General features: G+C 41.7%; 1 protein-coding gene across 5 annotated transcripts; it reads left to right on the top strand.

Annotated features, from left to right (window-relative positions):
• Nucleotides 1-28: 28 nt before the first annotated feature.
• usp1 (ubiquitin specific peptidase 1) lies at nucleotides 29-17,705 on the top strand. Of its 5 annotated transcripts, XM_061780082.1 has the most exons (10): nucleotides 47-172; nucleotides 1,363-1,504; nucleotides 1,981-2,114; nucleotides 4,034-4,133; nucleotides 5,722-5,823; nucleotides 9,218-9,387; nucleotides 9,802-10,487; nucleotides 13,752-13,910; nucleotides 16,159-16,360; nucleotides 16,436-17,705. In XM_061780082.1, the coding sequence occupies exons 3-10, from the start codon at nucleotides 2,095-2,097 to the stop codon at nucleotides 17,133-17,135; spliced, it is 2,139 nt and encodes a 712-aa protein (XP_061636066.1). In that variant the 5' UTR covers nucleotides 47-172; nucleotides 1,363-1,504; nucleotides 1,981-2,094; the 3' UTR covers nucleotides 17,136-17,705. The 5 variants fall into 5 exon arrangements, with proteins under 5 accessions (XP_061636063.1, XP_061636066.1, XP_061636067.1 ...); XM_061780079.1 differs by lacking the exons at nucleotides 1,981-2,114; nucleotides 4,034-4,133 and adding an exon at nucleotides 652-837 and having other exon boundaries at nucleotides 29-172; nucleotides 1,360-1,504; XM_061780083.1 differs by lacking the exon at nucleotides 1,981-2,114.
• Nucleotides 17,706-19,834: the final 2,129 nt, after the last annotated feature.

Raw genomic sequence — 19,834 nt, 5'->3', positions numbered from 1 at the left:
GACAGATTTCTCTTTAAAATTATTCGACGTTTGTGTTGGTATTCAGGCAATGCAGCTGTCACTCGCCCGTCCAGTGGAGAAAAAAGCGCCAAGTTCTTGTGCAGCGTCGATTAAAATGGGCTTTTAATCGTGGACTACCGTTAAATGCGGTATAATACGATGATTTATGAAGGTACGAATGTTGAGTTTGTTCCTAATTTGGAGTTCGTTGACTTTAAGTGGAGTTAAAGTGGACTTGTCCCGCCCCCCTCGCGTTTTCTTTTGTGGGGATCGAGTTTTGTCGTTTGTATCGGAACTTTGTGTCGCCGTTTTTCTTTTGCAATACGTATAGTATACACCGAACTGTACAATATCATTATCAATTCTATGCTTGTCGCTACAAATAAAACATAGTTAAGGGACATGACAGTAAAAGTAGCCCCGTAGTCAGTAAGCGTAGCAACTGAACCAACAGTGGTTATGTAACTAACTGGCCTTGATAGTTCTGCTTTTTTTTAATAATTTTTTTTTTTTTTGATTCAGCGACTTGAATAATACAATATTTTCAGCGTAGTTTAGACGCAGCATGTACGCACGGGCCTTTTCGTTTGAAACTTTGCTCTGATAGCCCATTCAAACGACTTGCTAGTGTTTCTTCCTTTTGGCACATAGCGGCATTGTTGCAACTCCTTCAAGGAAAAGGCTTTGTGAAGTGAAGATGCCGGGTCTGCAGGGCGAACACGCTGTGACCTCGTTGGGAAGCCCCATCAAGAGGAGCAAACTGTCTCTGAGGTTCTTCCAGAAGAAGGAAACTATACGAGTCCTGGACTTCTCTGAACCTCACGCAGATGAAGCCAAGTCAGTGTCCATATTCATTGAAATAGTTCCTCTCAAAGGGCTTCCTCACACATTGCAACATGCCTCTGAAGTTAATTGAGGACTCAAAATTGTTCATAGGTGTAAAGAATGTTGTCAGCTCACCCGTGACCCTAATGAGGACAAGTGCTATAAAACAAATGGATGGCTTAATGCCTAATGTAAGATGAGTTGAACTGAATTGAAGGCAAAATAATACAGTACAGTATGTACATATGGCTGGCCAAAATTTCTGGTGAATAACGTATGTCTGTTTGTTTGACAAATGTGCATATACTGCTAGGTTAGCCTTCTTAATTTGCAGTGTTTTAATTGTTGGTTTTTAGCTCTTTAATGTCCGGTCCTCCAGTTGTCTGATATGGCAGTAATTTTAATTAGCCACCAGTTTGTAGTCTCGACTGAGGAATAAGGAGAATCTGTTGCCATTCAAACCAAGGTCACACTCATGAAACTAAACCAACCGTGCTCTCATGAAATGTTTTAACATTTTTTGTGTTTGCTCAGCAGCAGTGATCAGGTAGTGCCTGCTCCATCTCTGCCACCGACCTCGCCTGACCTCCCGCTGTCATGCGAGAAGAGAGAGAACTTGTTGCCGTTTGTGGGGCTCAGTAACGGGGGCAATACCTGCTATTTAAACAGCATCTTACAGGTGAGATGCCATTTTCAAGAATACAAGGGATCCATTCCTACAGCAGCAACCTAACCTGATTTTGTACGCAAGTCATAAAGCGCCATAGGTCATCATCAGCCTACGCTTACGCAGAAGTAAAGTCATAATTACTATAAATATTTGTATGAAAAACACTTGTAGGGCATGAATATCAAACAATCAAATTAAAAGCTCTAAGTATGGCGGTAACTTGGCACGTTCTTGTGCCACATGACTAATTCTAAAGGCTTCTTTATACTCGCGCGGGCGCTGACGTCACTGCGGCTATCCCGCGCGCAGTTTGCCTTTATACTCGAGGGCAACCCACGCGTGCCGTTTCAAAAATGTATTGCAGTTCTCCTCCAAGTCGGGGGTGTCGCTGCAGCTGGTATTGGCTAGGGCGCCACAGGGTGGAGTTTCCTCTGCATTTTTTGGCCATTTCCGGTAGCCGTTTTTACGTTTCTTTCCATAACAAGGAACAAAGCAACTATAATGGCGACTGTGGAACAGTGTCTGCTACAACGAATGGACCTAGATGACACGTTTAATTCTGCTGCAAAATCGACCAAGAAGGCCGCGGCGTAGGTGATATGTGGAACCGAGAGGAACAGTGAGTACGTCATCACGGCATGTGACAAAAATGGACCAATCACGAGAGATGATCTCCGTGTCATTATATTGTTGCTGCGCGAGCAACACTTTTTGCCATGTGTGCATCAAGTGACGCAGAAGGGCCACGCGAACCAATGCGTCGGTCACGTGATGCAATGCGGGCGTTGTCGGCCGCGCAGGAGTATAAAGAGGCCTTAACGCCGCATGCTTTTTTCCATTACCTCTGCCAAGTATGAGGTCAGATGGGTTGTCCAATGGCTGTTTGCTAGTTAACAGAATTAATCAAATACTTAATAACTGGCTCCCACAAAACCCCTGGGGTGCCAATATTTTTGAGCACGACTGTATATGTTAAGGCTCGAATTATGCGGTCTCGCATTGTAGTTTGCGAGTTAAAATTCATATTTTGCACCTCAAAAAACACATTGAAAAACAAAACTGCGAATCAGTTTTACTGCGGAGACGGTCGCGAAGATGGAAGCACACAGGGGCGGATGTGACACAACGTCACCGATGCGTGGGAAGTAGAATGGGAAAGTGAAGTTTTTCACTTGGAGTGGGAACACAGTGGGAAGATGCGATGCAACACTGACTTGAGAAGGGAATTAAAAAAAGACACAGACAAGCATTTCATGGGGAAAGGCAAGGCGAGCACCCGTTTGTTGTAACATGGACTTTTCTCTCCGCGACTTCGCCAAAGTCCCCGTGTCGTGGGTCCCGAGAGACAAAGGTTAAAATAATATATTGCAAATCAGTGAGATTAACGTTTGTCTACCTTAGAAACATAATGTTCGCCCTGCGGAGCATTTCAGTTAATTATGCGTACCGTCGAATAAAAGTCCATGAACTAGTTCATATTTCGGCTGACCGTGTCCTGAACTTAGTACATTTCTGCCTGATGAAGTTATTGATAACACGCTCATTCTGGCGTCTGTGAGCGGCTTTCAAATGAAAGTTAATTTTCATTTAAGGTTTCCAGGTTTTGTTAGAGACTTCAGGACAAAACCCGGAATTTATTTTGTTTTGTAATATACATACATGCAAATCAGTCGCCTTTTATCGAAATTTGCCGTTTCTGAACTCAAAATAGGTCATGGGGGGGGGGGGTTTAACGCTGTCGTCATAGGCTGTTTTGTACTCCTTGAACGCTGGCAGCTGGCGGTAACGGTACTTTTACTCCGTTACAATGATCTAAATGTCGCTCACTACTTTTATTTATCAATCATTGCTTATTTGTCAACTATTTAGACAAACTACTTTGACTTCTGCATTTGTTCCAATCAAATTTAAGCGCGAGTGACGTATAAGTCTAGTTCACCAATCAAACGACAAAAGAAAGTCACATGACCTCACACGTCTTCTATTGGGCTTCCCGGGCATAGGTATTAACACGAGATAAACCAGCCCGGCTGATCGTTGTGCCCAAATGGCCACCATTTTGGGAAGGTCGTCGTTACCATGAAGGCAACGGCACGCTACTCGTGTTTTCATTTAGACGAACAAAAACAAATACTACTCTTAAGTTTAAAAAACATTTTTGCTCATCAGATCAGCCAGTGTCATATTTGTTGCACTGGTCCTTTGTGTTTTCGCGTTGAGGTGCTGCGGGTTGTGGTCCCAGCAGAACCGCGAAGCACACGTAACATCGCCGACAAGAGTTGATCCGCTAGTACATCTTGTATTAATTCGGAAATGCGCCGACAGTTACCTAATTAGTTTACAGATGTTAAATGTATTAAGTGATGGAGCGATTTCACAACACAATTAACTAACTTCAAATTCAGAAATGGCCAATAAAAACAGAAAAATATTGCACTTCATATTTTCCTGGAGGATGCGTTTGGGATTAGCCTTTGAAGTTGGTAATAGTGAAAAATGAAGTGATACACACAATGATTTTAGTCATTTCTTTTCCAGAATGGAATTCCGCCTGTGTGGAGTTTGCATTTTCTCCCCGTGTCTGCGTGGGTTTGCTCCGGGCACTCCGGTTTCCTCCCACATCCCAAAAACATGCATGGTAGGTTAATTGACATGTCTAAATTGCCCGTAGGTGTGAATGTGAGTGCAAATGGTTGTTTGTTTGTATGTGCCCTGCGATTGGCTGGCAACCAGTTCAGGGTGTACTCCGCCTCCTGCCCCATGATAGCTGGGATAGGCTCCAGCACGCCCGCGACCCTAGTGAGGAGAAGCGGCTCAGAAAATGGATGGATGGATAGTTTACATAGAAAATGAACTTATGGGTTATGTTGAAGTCAGATGTAGGAAATATTTTTCTCTTGAGGTTTCTTCATTTTAGTTTGAGCAAATTGACCGCTTCCAAAACGCAGTACAAAGAATATTTGTCTTATTCCTAGTCGGCTGGTCTAAGCTCATAAATCCCATGAACCTAATGTATTATGTCACAAAATGCTGAAATGCCAGCTGCTTAAGTGAAGTCCACAAAGGCTGTTAATAACTTTTTAAAAAATTCATGCCTTATCTTATAACAACTGTTGATTATATCAAGAGGAAACCAATTAGGTATATGTTATTAAGTGAAGTCTTTTTTTTTTTTTTTAACCAAGCAAAAATATAGTTTATCCAAATACTTGATTGTTCAATAGGATTTTCAGTAGGATACTCGAGTACCAAAATATTCGTTAGCAGGTATTTTTTTTTTTCTTTTTAACCAAGCAAAAATATAGTTTATCCAAATACTTGATTGTTCGATAGGATTTTCAGTAGGATACTTGAGTACTAAAATATTCGTTAGCTGCAGCCCTACATTCAACTCCCCCATTATATTGTCGTATTTTTATTATTGAATAAAAACCCTTGTTTCGGGTCCCTGTGCAATTAACCTGCAAAAAATGCTCCTGAAATGAAGAAATAATTAGCAAAACTGCTCCTCAAAGAAAAAAATATTTTGAGCCTAACCCAATCCAATACCGGCCGCCCCCCATACGTCAAAATAACAACATAAACACTATGGAGTTATATGGCACGATAGGCCTTTTAATATAATAGCATGAATCACATTGTAATCTAATCACACAGCAGTACTCATGGGCGGGAAGGGGATCCCGTGCGCGAGTGGCATGGCTGGGTGGGGCTGGCAAGCCATCTCGCCGCTGCAGTGGGGCGACAGAGAGCCAGTTTATCAATCCACGTTCTCTTCGTCAAGTTACGAGAAATAAATGGCTCAAAACTTGCATTGCATATTGTCCTGATGGAAATTGAGGAATACATCGCTGAAGACCTCATTTTGAAGTGGGTTTGCGCACGCTACGGATCGCCTAATGTGAATGCGCCCTAAGCAGCACTGCACCTACATATGACAACAAGCTTCAGCTATGGGATGCAAGTGTCATAAAAAAAAAATTTCTTGGTCTTTTTTTCCGGACCTTGCAGCTCACGTTTCCAGCTGGAGTTTGACTTATCATCGAAACAGGGCACACTAATAAAATTATTTTGTGCAGAAGCCATTTTTAACTTGTGTGTAAACACACTTTTATAAATTATGCCCCAGGTTTTCCAATACTTTAAACTTTTGTCATTTCTGGTATTAAAATATAATTTTTAAGTCTCAGTTGAAGATGAATGTAGATGTGTTATTGTTCTTGCAGGTGCTCTATCACTGTCCAGGCCTAAAAGAAGGCATCAAATCCTTATACAAGTTGTCGAAAAGAAATGCTAAACCCTCTGAAGAAACGAAACAATGTGAAGAGGTGAGCAAATTTTCCCCCTAAGACATGCTTCTTTCACAGTCACATAGAGGAGTGATTCTCAACTGGTGGCTGAGGACCCAAATGTAGGTCACGGCAGCTTGTAAAAAAAAATTACGTATCCTCTTTTTCCATTTTTCCGCTGCAGTACAGAGGCGTACCAAGTTCCCACATGGAACGTAATAGGTACGTGACAGGAAGAGTAGCTGCCTTGTCCTTCAGCCACTAGTTTACTCAGTAAACAAATACAGTGCAACTTAGCTTCTGGCTAGCAATATGGGTTTGCCGGTACATCAAACTCAGAGGCAATTTGAAAAAAAACCATGTTCTTTATTGTTTTAAGTTCTTTATAAGTGAGTCATGACTTTGCAACAAAAGGACAATGCGGGTCCCAGGGTGACAATAGTTGAGAACCACTGACATGGTCATGGAGTATTGTTTTGAAAGGGGGAGGAAATGCCAATTTTGGGGGGTCAAGAATATGTTGTATGCAGTGTTGGGAAGTAACTACAGTGGGTACAGAAAGGATATAAAGTAATTTAAGACCCCCTTAAAATTTTCACTCTGTTATATTGCAGCCATTTGCTAAACTCATTTAAGTTCATTTTTTCCTCAATGTACACACAGCACCCCATATTGACAGGAAAAAAATGGAATTGTTGAAATTTTTGCAGATTTATTAAAAAAGAAAAACTGAAAAATCACACAGCCATAAGTATTCAGACCCTTTGCTCAGTATTTAGTAGAAGCACCCTTGAATACAGCCATGTGCCTTTTTGTGAGTTTTTCACACCTGGATTTGGGGATCCTCTGCCATTCCCCCTTGCCGATCCTGTCCACTTCTGTCAGGTTGGATGGTGGACAGTCATTTTCAGGTCTCTCCAGAGATGCTCAATTGGGTTTCAGTCAGGGCTCTGGCTGGCCCATTCAAGAACAGTCACAGAATTGTTCTGACGCCACTCCTTCGTTATTTTAGCTGTGTGCTTAGGGTCATTGTCTTGTTGGAAGCTGAACCTTTGGCCCAGTCTGAGGTCCTGAGCATTCTGGAGAAGGTTTTCGTCCAGAATATCCCTGTACTTGGCCGGATTCATCTTTCCTTCGATTGAAACCAGTCGTCCTGTCCCTGCAGCTGAAAAACACTCTCACAGCATGATGCTGCCACCACCATGCTTCACTGTTAGGACTGTTTTGGACAGGTGATGAGCAGTGGCTGGTTTTTTCCACACATACCGCTTAGATTTAAGGCCATAAAGTTCTAGCTTGGTTTCATCAGACCAGAGAATCTTATTTCTCACCATCTTGGAGTCCTTCAGGTGTTTTTTTTTTTTTTAAGCAAACTCCATGTGGGCTTTGATGTGTCATGCACAGCGGAGAGGCTTCCGTCGAGTGGACAGTAACCGAGGTAAAAATATGAGTGTCACAGCAAAGGGTCTGAATACTTATGGCTGTATGATATTTCAGTTTTTTCTTTTTTAATAAACATTTCAACAGTACCATCTATATGGGGTTCTGTGTGTTCATTAATGAGGGAAAAAATGAACTGAACATTTTTAGCAAATGGCTACAATAGAACAAAGAAATTTAATTTAAAATTGAAAGGGGTCTGAATACTTTCTGTACCCACTGTAATTACATGTAGTGAGATTATGTAATTAAATTACAAAATGCATGCAATCCATTACTTAGAGAAAATGTGTTATTAAATTGCAGTTACTATTGAAAATGTTCATGATTACAATTTTAGTTACATTTGAAATATAGCTTTTGCAAAAGCTCAGATTCTTTTCCCCCATATCTCCTCCTAAAGCCTGTGATTGGCTCTGTGGTCATGTGCCAGGATAGTGGGTTCCCTGTGAATGCTGTGAAAACTAGCAGGACTACGGGTTGATTACATGATGGTTTGAACACAAACCCAATTAGTGTAGGGATGTCCCGATCCAACTTTTTCACTTCCAAACCAATATCGATATTGCAGCCTTGAGTTTTGGCTGAGACTGATATCGGTCCGATCCGATATCACCAATACATACTTATTTTGTATTATGGAATGTTAGAAAAGGCTTGAACAAGTGACATGACTCAACAATACTCATGAGACTCAATAATCAGCCACAGTAGGTATGAAAAAACCTGACCCATTTATTATTAACCAATGGGTTCCATAAAGTAACTTTAAACATAGGAATGTACTAAGATTAAATAAAATCAATATAAATATTACAAAATCCTGAAAAATGGCTTAAAATATAAGAAATATATATTTAAATTGCAACATGACCATTAACAATACAAATTGTACTTTTAAAGTGAAAAATAACAATTCAAGTTAAATTCAGTTATTTTTTACTATCAATAATGCATTTGGTTTCTCCACATGCGGAAATGCATCTCGGGTGTAGTTTTATGGAAAATGTTGTGGTGGATAGAAGGAATGTAGTGAGGTTTTAGGTACTTGTCCTGCCCCCGTTTGCATGTGCCTCTTTGGGATCGCTGTGCATGTCTTGACCTCTGAGGGGCAGTGCGGTGCACACGATGCAGTCGTAGTAACAAAGAAAAATGGATCGAATATTGTTTAAATAACACATTTTTCACAGAGTTTGAAGAATGTATGCCTGAAAGTATTGTTATATTGCGTGTTTGTACAGTGTTTGTGTATCAATATTCATTATTTTAAGAGAGATGGATAAGTACCGCAAGTTCAAGGCTAATTTTTGTTAGCTCGTCAATGGTGTTTTTCATTCATTCGTGAACTAAAACAAAGAAACGAATTCTGTGAGGTATTTGAACATTCCCTACTTGTAATTATTTTGTTATGTGTTTTTAGTTTTGCAGTAAACTTCAACTGACTGTCAAACGACTTTAAGCAAGCAACATTCACTCTTATGCTTTGCTTCTAGTTAGCACCTAAGCAACCTGCTGTTGTGATCACCTGGGCACTGCTGGGTAGAAGTGCCGGAGCGGAGCATGGAACGGACTGCTTTTATGAAAGTGGTAAAATCTGAGATTTTAGATCTAGTCTGATCCGATCCGATATTCGTGTTTTTTGCTGACATCGGACCGATATCCGATGTCAAAGATCGGCTCGGGACACCCCTAGAATATTGTTCAAACCAACATGTGATAAACCCGTAGTTAAGCTAGTCATCACAACATACACGGGGATCCTGATTTCCGGGTTTGATCACATGACATTTACACTTGTGACGTTAATTTCTGGCGACAGCAGAGGGAAATAGTGTATAACGTGGCGGCCCAGAGAGATCGGTGAAAATTGAATTTATCCTTTTAATTCTTATTCCACCAATGCAATATTAATCAGAATACCATGTTTAGACTAATAGGAGCAGATACAACATATTCTTCTTGCCCCTAAACCATAATTCTATTTCATTTATAGCTATCAGGGGACGCTGCCGAGTCCTTACCAGCACACATTGAGCTCCTCGAGAGCTTCCAGAGTCTTATATGTTCCGTGGAGCAGCTGCAGTCCAACTTTCTGCTCAACACCGACAGCTTCAGTGAGCGAGAGCTCGACGCGTCACCTTCTAATGTTCTTAACACACTCAGGTAACTTGGTTGAAAATATCAAGCTGTAGAAAGCCCAGTCTACATTTTTGTTTTCAAGGAAGCTTTAGAATCAACTGATTTATTTTATTTATGGAAGTTACCAAATACCATTAAATTAGATGAATGCATAATGAAAGAAGAAACTATTATTTTGTTGTTGGCTTGGCTTTAATTATAATGAAAAGAAAAAGCCTGCAGTTGGTTGGTAACCAGTCCAGGGTGTATGTACCCCATCTCTCGCCCAAAGTCAGTTGGGATAGGCTCCAGCTCAACCACGACCCCTATGAGGACAAGAGGCAGAGAAAAGAAACGGCTGGAAGAAGAAGCTTGCTTCAATATTTCAGATGCATTATCATATTTAAAAATCCAGTAAGTTTTACTCATGACTGATTTTTATGGTTTAATGTCTTGCAGGCAACTGAACCCCATGTATGAAGGCTATCTTCAGCATGATGCCCAAGAGGTTCTGCAGTGCATCCTTGGATACATCCAGGAGGCCTGCAACACCATCAGGAAGGAGAAAAAGCAGGAGGACAATGTGACTGAGGTCAAAGTGGAACATGGCAGCAATTCAGTGTCAGAATCCCAAAGGGGCGCCAATGAGGATGGTGAGGTGGCTGTAAAAAGGAAAAGCGATACAGAGATGGGAAATTCCAAAAAGAAGCCCAAATCCATCAAGTCTGGAAAATCTGGAGCAGGGGAGGAGCACTTTTTGAGCGGACCTGTCACCCGCTCGAAAAGGAAGTCATGCTGTCATAACACCAAGGACAAAGCTGGAGAGGAAGAGGACGCAAAGGAAGTGAAACAGCAAAAGGTAGATGAAGAAGAAGAATGGAGCAGTGATGATGCGCGAACTAAAGAGGCTGATCGGAAAAAGAAGAAACGCTCTAAATTGAGCTGGCTGAGGCCTGCTGGAAAACAGCCCAGCATCATCTCCATGTTTCGCACCGTCGGGAAGCTCACGTCTACATTTGCGAAAAGCGCAACGAAAACAGAGAGAGAGAACAGTGGAGCTGACGAAGGCCAAACTGAGGATGAGAAGAAACGTGAGAGGGTCCTCATGCAAAACGAGAACGAGGTCCACAAGACAGCACTTGAAGGTATGATCTTATGGTAAAGTACAGTTTGACAGAATTCATAAATTCACCATAAACTATTATACTGTATATAAATTCATCTCAATAAATTAGAAAATTGTGACAATTTATTTCAATAGTTAAAAAAGATGAAACCTACAGATTGACACTGTATTGAGTAAACTATAGTACAGCTATCAGGAGATGCTGCCAATTCCTTACCAGCACAGTTGAGGTTATTGTTTTTATTTTTAAATTATTTTGAATATGATAGCTTACAGCTAACACAAAACCCAAATTCAGCATTTCAAGAAATTAGAATAGTACATACAGTGGGTACGTAAAGTATTCAGATCCCCTTAAATGCTTCACTCGTTATATTGCTGCCATTTTCTAAAATCATTTAAGTTCTTTTTTCCCCCTAATTAATGTACCGTATTTTCACGACCATAAGGCGCACTTAAGTCTTAAATTTTCTCCAAAATGGACGGGGTGCCTTATAATGCGGCGCGCCTTATGTGTGCACCGAGTTCCAACATCTATAAATGATGTTGTGTGATGAGCACTCCCCTCGACCGTTTTTTTTTTAGCATTTCCTACCGACACAGAGAGAAAGCGGACGTGGCTGAGGACAGGGGAAGGACGTTAAAGCCACGCCCCCAGTAGGGAAGTAGAGAGTGGCGTGGAAGCGATGGATGACAGATGGTAAACACAGCTTTACTAAGACTAGGAGGCAACGCCGGGCGAGTTACACCACAACTTGTGAATGCATTGTGGATGGCGGCACGGTGGACGACTGGTTAGAGCGTCAGCCTCACAGTTCTGAGGAGCGGGGTTCAATCCCCGGCCCCGCATGTGTGGAGTTTGCATGTTCTCCCCGTGCCTGCGTGGGTTTTCTCCGGGCACTCCGGTTTCCTCCCACATCCCAAAAACATGCACGTTAATTGAACACTCTAAATTGCCCGTAGGTGTGAATGGTTTGTTTGTTTGTATGTTCCCTGCGATTGGCTGGCAACCAGTTCAGGGTGTACCCCGCCTCCTGCCCGATGATAGCTGGGATAGGCTCCAGCACGCCCGCGACCCGAGTGAGGAGAAGCGGCTCAGAAAATGGCTGGATGGATGGATTGTGGATGCTGGGCTAACGTGTCTGCTTGCACTGTTCGAGCTTTCGCTCGGCAACGAGACTGACTCGAAGCTGGCGTGTTTGGTTGAGAACTTGGCCAGCTGTTCATTTCGGATACAGAAGATGAGGACTTTGATGGAGATTGATCAAAAAAATAACGTGAGTACATTGTTAAATACTTCAATAAAGTACAACCGAACTCAGTTTTGCTCCCGCTTGTTTTAAAAACATTGTTTTAGCGTGCATGCATGCTACTGTGTGTTTTAAACTAGTGTATGTTTTACCATGCCAGCGCTCAATAATACGGTGCGCCTTATGTATGTATTAAATACAGAACGAGACCCCGTAACTGAGACTGCACCTTTTAATACGGTGCGCCCTATGGTCGTGAAAATACGTTACACACAGCACCTCATATTGACAGAAAAATAACAGAATTGTTGAAATGTTTGCAGATCTATTAAATAAAAACTGAAATATCACACAGCCATAAGTATTTAGAAACTTTGCTGTGACACTCATATATTTAACTCAGGTGCTGACCATTTCTTCTGATCATCCTTGATGGTTCTACACCTTAATTGGAGTCCAGCTGTGTTTGATTGTACTTGATTAGGAAAGCCACACCTCTGTCTATATAAGACCTTACAGCTCACAGTGCATGTCAGAGCAAACGAAAATCATGAGGTCAAAGGAACTGCCTGAAGAGCTCAGAGACAGAATTGTGGCAAGGCACAGATCTGGCCATGGTTACAAAAAAATGCTGCACTTAAGCTTCCTAAGAGCAGAGTGGCCTCCATAATCCTTAAATGGAAGACATTTGGGAGGACCAGAACCCTTCCTAGAGCTGGTCATCCGACCAAACTGAGCAATTGAGGAGAAGAGCCTTGGTGAGAGAGTTGAAGAAGAACCCGAAGATCACCGTGGCTGAACTCCAGAGATGCAGTCAGGAGATGGGGGGAAACTTCTAGAAAGTCAACCATCACTGCAGCTTTCCACCAGTCGGAGCTTTATGGCAGAGTAGCTCAACTGAAGCCTCTCCTCAGTGCAAAACGCATGAAAGCTCGCATGGAGTTTGCAAAAAAAAAAAAAAACAGCTGAAGGACTCCAAGAAGGTGAGAAATAAGATTCTCTGGTCTGATGAGACAGACAGAGAACCTTTTAGCCTTAATTCTAAGCGGTATGTGTAGAAAAAAACAGGTACTGCTCATCACCTGTCCAATACAGTCCCAACAGTGAAGCATGGTGGTGGCAGCATCATGCTGCGGGGGTGTTTTTCAGCTGCAATTGAAGGAAATATGAATGTGGCCAAGTACAGGGATATCCTGGACGAAAACCTTCTCCAGAGTGCTCAGAACCTCAGACTGGGCACACAGCTAAAATACCGAAGGAGTGGCTTCTGAACAACTCTGACTGTTCTTGAATGGCCCAGCCAGAACCCTGACTTAATCCCAATTGAGCATCTCTGGAGAGACCTGAAAATGGCTGTCCACCAACATTCACCATCCAACCTGACAGAACTGAAGAGGATCCCCAAATCCAGGTGTGGAAAACTGGTTGCATCATTCCCAAAAAGACTCATGGCTGTTTTAGCTCAAAAGGGTGCTTCTCCTAAATACTGAGCAAAGGGTCTGAATACTGATGGCTGTGTGATATTTCAGTTTTTCTTTTTTAATAAATCTGCAAAAATTTCAACAATTCCGTTTTTTTTCTGTCAATGTGGGGCGCTGTGTGTACATTAAGGAAAAAACAAATGATTTTAGCAATATAACAAAGAGTGAAAATTTAAGGGGTCTGAATACTTCCGTACCCATTGTAAACTATCATAAACATTTAATACCGAAATTAGGTAGGAACTGACCTGGAAAAACAATTTTCCTATAGTAAATGAATCATGAGTTTCACTTTTTGAATTGAACTACTCCCGCTTTTGTCAGCTTTTTCTGAAAAACTTATTTTTAAACGTTGCAAGATGAGTTTGAAATTATTTGGCATGTATATAAAGGTAGTTTTACAGTTAAAACTACCTTTATATAGACAATTCTAAATCTTTAATTTTTTTTTGGGGGGGGGGGATGCGTTACTGTAGGGAAATTATTTTCTATGGTTTTCCAACTTACTGAATGTATAATAATAAATACATTTGTGTTGTTCTTGCTTTGCAGACGGTCTAGACCTGATGGAACGCTTGTTCCAGGGCCAGCTGGTTCTACGGACTCGTTGTCTGGAGTGCGAAAGCTTCACCGAGAGGCGAGAGGACTTTCAGGACATTAGTGTCCCTGTGCTGGACGACCAATTTAGCAGCCCGGACGATCTCTCATCAGGTTAGTAGTAGTGCTGGGCGATATGATTTTTTTTCTTTTTACCCCGGCGCCACGCTGGACGACTGGTTAGCACATCTGCCTCACAGTTCTGAGCACCTGGGTTCAAATCTGGCCTCGCCTGTGTGGAGTTCGCATGTTCTGTCCGTGCCTGCGTGGGTTTTCCCCAGATACTCCGGTTTCCTCCCACATCCCAAAAGCATGGATGGTAGGTTAATTGAAAACTCTAAATTGCCCGTATGTGTGAATGTTTTATTTCTATTTGCTGCCGACCAGTTCAGGGTGTACCCCGCCCAGAGTCCGCTGGGATAGGCTCCAGCACGCCCGCGACCCTAGTGAGGATAAGCGGTCCGGAGAATGGATGGATTTTTTTCTGTCTATATTTGATATGGCTCTTTTTCTTGTATTAAAGTTTAGAAATGTATAAAACCGGACCACACCAAACTGATTTATATTATAAAGCAGAAGGTTTGTTTAACAGTTATAAACATCACAAAGAAATGAATTATATTTCCCTACAGGTATTTCAAAATTAGTGATACACCGAAAAGGAAATTCTTGACCGAAACAAACAAAAAAATGAGAACCCAAAGGCCGAAACAACAGTAGAAATTATTATGCCAATGATTAGTAAAATGGCATTTATGGCTGTGACTGTAGAGCTGCCAACCTATAGAAATTCGCTTCCAAAACAATTTGTCTGAATTTCCGTATTTTAAAAATTATGTCAAGAACATTACTGGAGGACAGTTATTGCAGTATATTATATAATAGGTTAAGAATAATTCTGCATACTGCAAACCCAACTGTCTGGAACAGTTAGCTCAGACGGTGACGGCCAGCCCACTGTCAAAACTATTTGGGTGATTGTTCATGCAACGATGCTAGTTAGTAGCTGCTAATGCTAACGTAAACAAAGCCCTGTGAACATTTTCTATCTTGTCGGTGATCGACAAACTACTATCTTGTTATCTTCCCGCTCTGTGAACGGAGCGAACACAAAAACACCAGCGCTTCAACCGAAACCACAACCACTCTGCGGCGTTGTTTTGTTTACATCACAGGAGCGGATCTCTTTGATGTGATGCATGCATCGTACTCGATCACGTGCTTCATCTTCAGGTGATTTTCAGACGGTGGTTGTTTCCAAATGATAGGTAGTTATGCCCTTTTTTGCAACATAAAACCAACGATCTCCTTTTTCCTTATTGAGTATGAATAAAATATTGTTTGAATCGAGCTTCTCGATATATCGCTCGCTCAGCTCTAGTTAGAATAAGCCACTGCTGTATCAGCACTAACAAATTCTGTTTCCACTGAGTAAGAGGACACAGAGGGCCCACTGTTTACAACGGAGTTCTGTTTCCATGGCAACGTAACTTGAATTTGTATGCAAGTCTGAATGCGGTGTAGTCTATCACTAACCTACAGTAAATGTGTATGAAAACACTTCAAGGCTAGTATAAGTAAGCATACAACAAACAAATAATCTGCGTGCCCTTTGTACCCTCGAAACAGTCATAAATGTAGGGGTGCGTTTGGACATTCGATCTGATACCCACTCTACTCTTGAGTTTGCAGTGTTCTGAGAGACGGTACGCTCCCTTTCTTTGAATTTACGAACCATTCCTTGCTCATCCTGCCTGACAGTCGGTCTGTCTCGTGTGCGCTCTAGCACCCCAAATAACTGAACAGCACGTTTGATTTTCCGAAAAGTCCAGCGTGTATAAAGTGCACTTGGAGTGCATTGTTGAACGTACCCTTAAAGTGTGAGCCAAAACCAATCAGATCCGGCCCGCCACATCATTTTATGTGGCCCATGAATGTAAACCGTGTGTGCCTATTTCCATGATCCTTGCTTAAATCTGTACCAAATTATCATATGTAATAAATAATAATGCTGAGATATTACAAGCATGTTTTTTGTCACTAACGCCATTGTTACAGTAACTTGAACTGTAGCTCAACAAACTAGTATGCTTGACTTCTGATTTTAAAACGATCAATTGTGTATGTAAATGTGATGAGGTGATTAAACATTCATATGGGTTCAAGTCATAACGGCCCTATGAGGGGAACCGTAATGACAGTGTGCCCCGTGACAAAATGACTTTGACACCCCTCGATAGTATACAGTTTATCAAATCAGATGTCTGTTGTAGTACCAAGACCGACCTGTTTTGGTTTGAGGCATGTACGGTCAACGAATGATCACCTGATAAAACAGCAAACTAAAATGTTGGTCCCCCAGTTTCTCCTTACCCCAAAGCAGAGGAGAAGACCCTGAAATGGGCCATCGCGCAGTTTGCATCGGTGGAGCGCATCGCCGGAGAGGACAAGTACTTTTGTGACGCGTGTCGCCACTACGCAGAGGCCGAGAGGAGTCTTCTGTTTGACAAAACTCCCGACGTCATCACCATTCACTTGAAGCGCTTCTCTGCCAACAGTTTGGAGTGAGTCGCTTCACCACTCAATACTTTACTCGCTTTGAGCCTCGTTTTTCACACCCGTTTGTTCCCTCTGTCTAGAATGGAGCCGTACACCAGTCTGTCCAAGGTGAATACGCCCTTGCAGACGCCCTTGACCTTGTCTCTAGAGGATTGGTGCACCCCACGCTCATCCGGCAAAGGTCACCACTACGAGCTCTTTGCCGTAGTCATGCACAGCGGCCTGTCCATCAGCAGCGGTCACTATACCGCCTTTGTTCGCATGAGTGGCCTGAAAGATGCCAAGTTATGGCTATGTGAAGGGAAGCAGCAAGAGGAGCCCAAAGGAGATGCACGTGACTACGACGACGGCGAGGTCTCTGTCAGGCAGCGTGCGGTGAGCTCGGCTTGCGGCAAACCACAAAGTAAGAAGCCTCCGGAAGGCGGGGTCGGACTCTTGGGAGGCCAGCGGAGTCAGACCGGCACGGAGCACGGTGAGAGAGTGGGCGGCGGCGGATCTGAGCGAAGAAAAACTCTCCAACAAAATGCAGAAGCTGAGCTTAAAAAGCAGGCCGACGCTGGAGAGGAGAGGGACAAAACATCCCGTGAGGAAGAGGAGACCTCGGAACAGCAAGCTTTAAACAACCTCCTGAAGTACGAAGGCAAATGGCTGCTGTTCGATGACTCAGAAGTGCGGTTGTTCGAGGAGGAAGATTTCTTCCAAGCCTGCTCCCCTCAGACCTCCTCCTCTTCAACACCCTACTTGCTCTTTTACAAGAGAATACCAAAGCCGGCGCAATGATGCCAGCATCGCCTTACTACCCCAAGATGTACTCTGTACATATTCTATAGATGGAACACACACTGTGGACGTATTAGAGTACCTGAACGTAACTTTTGTTTTTAATCAACTTCAAACGTCTACTGCAAAATCACCTCAGGATTTTCTCATATTTAAGAAACAAATGTGTGCCTGAAGTGAACGTGCTTTTAAAAAGGATTTTTTTTTTTTTTTTCTTGGGGCTTAGATGTTGATTTTTGTTGTTGTTGGGGTGGTAGTTGTGATCAGTTCACCAAATGAAAGTGCTGCACTTGTTTCTACATCACATCAAGTGTGATATTCAGCCTTCACACGCATTTCTATGGCAATGAACAAGCCACCACATTGTAGTTACAAAGAATATAATTTAAGACACTGGTTTTTATGTGGTCTGTTTGAATCAAAATTAACTAAGTGGTGCATTGACATGTTCTTCCACAGATGTTAACAAATAAACTGAACGAAGATCACACTCACAGGTGATAGTTTTTCCTTAACTTGTACCAGAATAATAACTCGGTCATCTATAAAATAAACTTTCAAAGTAAAAGAGCTAATGATTCATTTTCTATTGCTTCACTTTTAAGAGGAATGAATTGACATAGGGCTACGTAGAAATACTTGTAGGCTTAATTTCTCAAGCGCAATCGCCTCAGTATCACTGCTAAAGTGATTGGTAGTACAATACACACAGGTGTTTACAAGCTTGCAGACTGCCACACTAGGCTTAGGCGATAGCTGGGAATTTTATATATATACATAGTTGTTTAAAATAATAGCAATCCCACATCACTAGCAAGATAAATCACTATTTTTGTTAGAATTTCAACTTCTACACTGCAAGTTTCTAGGTTTATTAAAGGTATAGAAAACCAACAGGCATGACGTGCCTGCTGCTGATTTTGTGAAACTGAAAGGGGTGTGCTTAAAAAAATGATGCTGATTGGGGAGAGGGAGTGTAAACAGGTGGCCCTCAAGGATCAAGGCAACTGATGCTGCATTTTCATTTGTCCTTGAAACAGTAAAATGGGTCGTTAAAGACACTGTTCAGAAGAAGAGCGTTCTTTGATTAAGAAATTACTAAGAGGTGCAGAAAATGAAAAATTATATCAAACGCTTTAAAATGGCAGCCAAAACCAGAAAGGCGAGGAAGAAACATGACTATTCGAATGGATGGGAGAATAACCAAATGGCAAAGGCTCAGCCAATGATCAGCTCCAGGAGGATCAAAGAAGATCTAAGGTTGCGTGTGAGGACTGCAACAATCAGACGACGTCTATATGTAGCCAAGATACCAGCAAGAAGCCCCTCCAAAGTCCAATTGTTAATAAAAAAAGATGTGCTGAAGCGGTTACAATTTGCCAAAGAACACATTGACTGGCCACAGACACTTTCTCAGACATCCTGCAAACACTGAATTCAAGCCACAATACACAGTGAAGACGGTGAAACATGGTGGTGCAAGGATCATGTATGGGGGTGTTGGTCCTATTTATCGCATACCAGGGAACATGGATCAGTTTGAGTACATCCGAATACTGGAAGAAGTCATGTTGCCCTATGCTGCAGAGAAAATGCCTTTGAAGTGGGTGTTTCAACAAGACAATCACACCAGCGGGAAGGGGTGGGGATCATAGTTCCAGACAAACAGCATTCAAGTAATGAAGTGGCCAGCACAATCCCCGGACCTTAATCCCATAGAAAACTTGTGGGCTGACATCAAAAAAACTGTTCATGAGGCAAAACCAAGAAATGTAGAGGAATTGTGGAACTTAGTATAATTGTCCTGGGCTGCAATATCTGCTGACCGATGCCAGAAGTTGGTCGACCCCATGCACCACAGATGTGAAGCAGTTATCATAAACCGTGGTTATGCAACTAAATATTAGTTTATGATTCTCTGGGAAGTTGCATTTTCAAGCATTTCCTGGTTTATACAGTACATTTTTGAGTTTGTAAAGACACGTCAACACTGCTAAAAAAAAATTTTTACATTTCTTGACTTTCTGTAAAATATGATCAAATTCAATTACTGTTTCCAAATTTCTTGCTTTGAAATAGAATGTGCAGTGTCCCCAATGCAGTTGTGTTCATTAAAATACAATTTATTTGAAGCATTTTCACATTTACTCACCTTTTTAAACACTGTTACTATTTTGAACACAACTGTATATATACACACACACACAGTAGTTAAACCAATGGGCTAGGTCAGCTTTAATGGCTATTTTTTCATTGGTAACTTGGAAATGCAGTAGTTTGACTACTAAATGACTACATTGTATACACACACACACATCAGTGATTCTCAACCAGAGTGCCAGGGCAGTGTTAGTGTGCCGTAGAAAATTATAAAATTTTACATAATTTCTTGAAAAAGTATTTATTTAAAAGAAACAATGTCTTTGCTCATCTATTTATGCCAGTGAGGCATAGTGACAGAACAAATAAATGCTCTTCTATTAGATGGGATGAAGTACCTACAGTAATTAATGTATCCACTTTCTGTGACATTTGTTGGTGTGCCGTGAGATATTTCAATTGTAAAATGTGCCTTAGCTCCATAAAGGTTGGAAATCATATATATATATATATATATATATATACATACATACATATATATACATACATACACACACACACAACACACAGTGCCAAAAGGTATTTAGTCATCCACCAAT

This window comes from Phyllopteryx taeniolatus, chromosome 7, assembly GCF_024500385.1.
Source record: "Phyllopteryx taeniolatus isolate TA_2022b chromosome 7, UOR_Ptae_1.2, whole genome shotgun sequence".
Taxonomy (NCBI): Eukaryota; Metazoa; Chordata; class Actinopteri; order Syngnathiformes; family Syngnathidae; genus Phyllopteryx; species Phyllopteryx taeniolatus.
The sequence above is the reverse complement of the archived record's forward strand: the minus strand, read 5'-3'. Positions and strand labels throughout refer to the sequence as shown.

Excerpts from the sequence above, each read along its gene's own strand:
- usp1 (XM_061780079.1), top strand. The coding sequence starts at position 698 with ATGCCGGGTCTGCAGGGCGAACACGCTGTGACCTCGTTGGGAAGCCCC. Across the intron at positions 1,505-5,721 it reads ATTTAAACAGCATCTTACAG|GTGCTCTATCACTGTCCAGG; the intron begins GTGAGATGCCAT and ends TTGTTCTTGCAG. Across the intron at positions 16,361-16,435 it reads TTCTCTGCCAACAGTTTGGA|AATGGAGCCGTACACCAGTC; the intron begins GTGAGTCGCTTC and ends CCCTCTGTCTAG.